General features: G+C 38.5%; 1 protein-coding gene across 3 annotated transcripts in view; it reads left to right on the top strand.

Annotated features, from left to right (window-relative positions):
• STK4 (serine/threonine kinase 4) overlaps positions 1-5,432 on the top strand; it is a 113,314-nt gene that overhangs the window by 81,286 nt on the left and 26,596 nt on the right. Inside the window, exon 11 of one of the 3 annotated variants that reach the window (XM_011928972.1) lies at positions 3,823-3,917. The exons of the other annotated variants lie outside the window; for them this stretch is intronic. Within the exon in view, the coding sequence (XP_011784362.1) occupies positions 3,823-3,906 (84 nt within the window). The 3' untranslated portion in view covers positions 3,907-3,917. The remainder of the gene's footprint in view (positions 1-3,822; positions 3,918-5,432) is intronic. 3 annotated transcript variants of the gene reach the window in all.

Below are 5,432 nucleotides of genomic sequence, written 5' to 3'. Positions count from 1 at the left end.
CACTGCACTCCAGCCTGGGCGATAGAGCGAGACTCCCTCTCAAAAAAAAAAAATAAATAAAAATAAATAAATAAATAAATCTTAATGTAGTGTTATTAAAAATGAGGTAAAGTCAGAAAATTTTCTACCCCCTCCCAACTGTTCTTATTCCCAGATATGGCAGGACCAAGCATAAAGTTATTTTCACACGTTGGGAAGAAACGTTCTATTCCAATTTCAAGTGGAGGTTTTCCACTTTTGGAAGTGCTGCTGAGACTGCAATTATAAACTACAACTATTCTTTTAAAACAGTTCCTGGGATGAATTAAGATCTTGTGGTAAAAATACCATATACAATCTGTCACATTATCTGCGGAACTCTTCCCTGTGCCAGCTTGGTCAGTGAGGGTAACAGCTGCCCAGAGTTCATTGCTAAAGGGATGTTTAACAATGGTACTATGAATTCAGCACTTCATATTAGAATAGTGCTTGAGTTCCTGGTATTCAGTTAATAGAGTTTTACGTACAGTGATATAGAAAATATGTGATGCACAGGATTTCAGCTTTTTAAGAATTCTCACCACTTCTCCCATCTCAATTTTGTTATTGTAGAAAATGAAAATCCCACAGGAAAGCCAAGTGTAGTCCTCATTCCCTGACTTCTGGCTTTGTACTCCGTCACTCTCCACTTCCTTCCCCTCCCCTGTCTACACTGTTCACCTGGGCCTAAATATGTCTGAAAGACTGCAGCCTCAAGGAAAGCTTCAAGTTAGGCTAGATGACCTTTAAGGTTTTGTTAATCCTGAGAATCTGTTTGGCCACATCAGTGAGCTCTTTTGTATCTACTCAAATGTGATAGAACAGACAAGCATTTAGAGTAAGAGGATCTTCCTAGGCTCGTTGCAGAGAGAACAGGCAGCAATGCTGTCCCATGGCTATAGATTACACATCTCGCCCCGGGGTGGGAGGGGTACTGGGGAAGGGGGAACCAGTTTGGCCTGTGGCACATGTGATTTTTATACTTTGAACTACTGAATGGGTCTGAGTTCTCCAGCTCTTCACAGATCCCACCACTTCCTGGTTGTTGTTTTATGGCTGGCCTGTTGAGCTTATTTCTTTTGTCTTTGCCAGTCTCTAAAAACATTTGGGTTTGTGATCTCTGATTTAACCAGTCTCCAGTTCACGGTCATTTAGGTAGCAGCTTATTAATATTAATAAATATTACTTTAATAAGAACATCTTTGCATGATGTATCCTTAGAATTAATTCCTGCAGTAGAATTATTGGGTCAACCTGTTTATAAATTTGAAATTTTGATATATATTGTTAAATTTCCCTATCGTTTTTGGTATGTGAATTGTCACTTTATGTTATTTACCAAATTTTCCATGTAATTCTTATTTTCTTTATTGATTTTAAAGACTTCTTCAGTTGTCAAGTCAGGTTATGAGCCTTTTAATATATGTGGTAAAGATATTCTCCTAGAATATATTTTAAAGCTTTGTATAAGGTATCTAACTTCAGACATTTAAATTTTTATATATTTTTATTTATTAGCTTTTTTTGTGGTTTCTGGAATTTTATGTCATGTTTGAAAAAGTTTTTCACATTCTAAGATTACAAAAATATTAACCCCTACTTTGTTTTAGAATGTTTATTATGATTTTCTTTCTCAATATTTAATCTATCAGGTATTTGTCTTGGTGTTAAGAGTAAGGCAGCAATTGAGCTTTATATTTTTCTAACAACCAAGGATTTAAAAAAATACATAGTTAATTTAGAATTACCAAATCTTAATAGCTTATAGTACCTAAAAGTGGCTTGTTTTCACAGATAAAAAGTTTCCACTTCAAATGAGTTTTAATGTTTTTCGGATTTTAAAACCTCTAGAAAGAAACTGTGAACAGAACACCATATTGGTTTTGGCATTAACCTTAATGCATCTCCAATAGGCTGATTCTACAGAATTTGATCCAAAGTACTTCTATGTCTTGGTCCTTTTTTTGCCAAGCAAAATTGATTATTTCTAACCAAAAGGCCTTTAGTGCTAGACTGAAAGAAAAGTAAGGGGGTCCTCCTGTGCTGGTTGTACTATATAATTCGGCATCAAGTACAATGCTTTTTATTTTTCTCTTTAGTTTCTTTCTCTTCACTAGCCTCTGATGGTCCAGGCCTCTTGCTGCTGAGGGGCTTTTTGGGATACAAATTCAAATCCTTTCTGTCTAGCTCATTGTTATTGTACCTTTTCGCGCTTTCCTTTTTTCATGGTAGTTCAGTAAGTGGTTGACAGTTATTACTAGCTTCTCTTGTAGAGTGGGATTTAGCTGTGGGTTGATTTGTTGCGCTGGTATGTTTTCAACTGCAGCAATGCATTTCTCTATCACATAGATTATCTTTGTAGCTTCATTAGAGGTGTTTTAGTTCCTCTTTTGAATATTTATCTGAGTATCTTAGTACCTTGGCAGTCGCACTATCCTAAAGTATTATAGTGCCTTTTAAAGTAAATTTTGTCTTTGAGGCTTATGTTTAGGTCAGGCTTGCAGGCAGGGAGACAGATTATGCTCTCGTGGTTGAGAGGCATATAGTGGTTAAAACCACTAGAGTTATTCCATTAGGGCTCATAGCCTATCTGCTCCACCTGTTATGTCACTCATCTAACCCTTGATTGTCTTATCTGTCAAACATGGTAAAGTCATACCTCTCTCATAGGGCTGTTGTGAGTATCAAATGAGATAAAGGTTGCGTAATCCCAAATCCGAAAATCCAAAATCCAAAACACTTCTGGTCCCAGGCATCTTGGATAAGGGATACTAAACCTGTAATGCATGTAAAGCACATTTAGAACAATGGTCCTTATTGCTGGCCTGCAATAAGCACTTAATACATGTTATTGTTTTCTTCTTTTTTGGTGTTGGTTTGCTTTTCTACGATGTTACTATTTTTTTAACCTCCTAGTTGTAAGAAAACACTCTCATTATACAAAGTTTAGAGACTGAAGAAAAGCTTAAAGAAGAAAATGTCTCTTACAACTCTTCCACTCCCCCAGCAATAATAATTACATTTTAACATTTCCTTCCAGTTTTTTATACTTAATATTATTTTACACAACTGAAATCATTCTACATGCATAATAAATCTTGATTTTTTTTCACTTAACATACCTTAAACATTTTCTCATGTCATTAAAAACACTTGTGAAATCATTTTTAAGGGTTACATAATAGCCTATCACATTATATTCTTTTGGTTGATTTAATCATTCTCTTTTTACTTGGCATTTAACATTTGGTGCTTTTTTGGTTGGAGTTGGGTTGTTTGCAGGTCATTCTAATGTATTAAGCCAGGCTTTTTTCTTGTCAACAGGAGGTTTGGGGATTGAGTCTTTTTGTTTGTTTTTGTTGTTAAATTTTTTTGCCTGTTGAGTGTGTGAATTAAGCTGGGGTTTTAACTATCAGCACCTGCACTCTCAGACTCTTGCCACCACCTTTTCTGGACAATCTCCATGCTCTGCTTTTTAACCTTTTTCTGATGAGTTTGTTTTCTTCTGTGCTAGAAGAAAGATGAATGGAGACTATGATTGGTGTTTAGGTTTCTGACCCAGCAGTGCCGTGTGAATGCCCAGGAGCTAGCCAAGGTCAACACCACTGCCTGTTAATGGCCTTTTACTGAAGTAGTCATGCCGAGCAGTTTCTGGTGAGAAGACTATCCTAAATTGTTCTTGACAGGGTACACTATTTTTGTTTCAACTTCTTATTTTTCCTGTAAAGCTTGGTTTAAAGTATGTTGAGACTGAATTTATTTGTGCTTTGGAATATAATGAGATTTTGTGCTCCTTTCTTTCAGAAAACTAGCCAAGAACAGCAGTCTGAAAAAGACATATGTATCCAAAATTGCCAGGGAAACCTGCTGTGTAGATATGCTTTCTGAGAAACCACATGGCAAATGAATGTCATCTTTGTCTCAGAACCACAGTAGCCTGGTTCTGCTGGTGGATCGTGCTAGCGGATTTGAGCTTGGTTTTTAACTCAGTTATTGAAATGGCTTTGAGAGCAGGACTTAAATGCCTGTGGTTTGTGACCCCAAGAGGCTGCTTAAAACAGTATCAGCCTGTGTGAGCCTGAGACCGTTTTTCATTTCCTTTGTTTGGTTCGGAGACTGCTTGATCCATGGCTGCTTGGCAGGCTTCTTCTTTAACGTTCATTCTCGTGGCCATTTATTCTCTGATATTAAACTACAGGATGATTTTAGTCTCAATTACATGGAGAGAAAAAGAGATGAGTCCAGCCTGGCTCAGAAATGGATCCTACGAACTGCAATAAGTATCATAGCACCTTAACCCCTAGGAAGGGCTGTTCCAAGGTTACTTCTGTGTGGCTTCACTGTAAGCACAGGTGACAAATGGGGATGTCTTAAATTCCTAGAAGCCATTGTCTCTCTCAATCAGCTGTTCCAACACTGTATCAGAGAATGATAAACTTTCAGGATTGAAAAGGGTCTTTTTTTTTTTTTTTTGTTGAGACGGAGTCTTGTTCTGTTGCCCAGGCTGGAGTGCAGTGGCACGATCTTGGCTCACTGCCACCTCCACCTCCCAGTTTCAAGCGATTCTCCTGCCTCAGCCTCCTGAGTAGCTGGGACTAGAGGTGCCTGCCACCATACCCGGCTAATTTTTGTATTTTTAGTAGAGATGGGGTTTGGCCATGTTGGCCAGGCTGGTCTCGAACTCCTGACCGCAGGTGATCCATCCGGCTAGGCCTCCCAAAGTGCTGGAATTACACGCGTGAGCCACTGCACCCAGCTGTGATATTTATTTTATACCTAAGATGAGCTTAATTGTGTTACGACTTTCTTGTTCCTAGGGTGAGCTTAATTCTGTTATCACTTTCTTGTTCCTAGGGTTTAAATATCAAGGATACTGACTGAAACATTGACAGACCTTTTGTGTTTTCTCTCATTGCTTCCCTTCTCTGCCTCCCTGGAGGCTATAAGTCCTGGAAGTTCCCACATAGATTTTTTTTTTTTTTTTAAACAGTTTTATCCTGATGGTACATTTGTTAATGTAAAATAGCTCAAGTAACTGTGTGTGTGTGTGTGTGTGTGTGTGTGTGAAAGAGACAAAGAGAGACAGAGCTGATGGGATCCATCAGCTGCTGAGTACACCCTTTTGTCTAGCAGAGTTCACATTACACAGAGCATTGAATCAGAGAGTGGCCAGCAGCTGGAGGGAGGGCAAACTTGAATCTACTTTATAGACCCACTGGTCACTTCCATTTGCCCTTTACTTAGGAGAAAATACACAGCAAAAACTATTCTAGGATTTTGTAGCCTTTAGACATGGATGCATCTAGTTTAATAAATCTTAATGTGGCTGGGCGCGGTGGCTCAAGCCTGTAATCCCAGCACTTTGGGAGGCCGAGACGGGTGGATCACGAGGTCAGGAGATCGAGACCATCCTG

Source organism: Colobus angolensis, unplaced genomic scaffold, assembly GCF_000951035.1.
Source record: "Colobus angolensis palliatus isolate OR3802 unplaced genomic scaffold, Cang.pa_1.0 Scaffold8, whole genome shotgun sequence".
NCBI classification, from domain to species: domain Eukaryota; kingdom Metazoa; phylum Chordata; class Mammalia; order Primates; family Cercopithecidae; genus Colobus; species Colobus angolensis.
The sequence above is the reverse complement of the archived record's forward strand: the minus strand, read 5'-3'. Positions and strand labels throughout refer to the sequence as shown.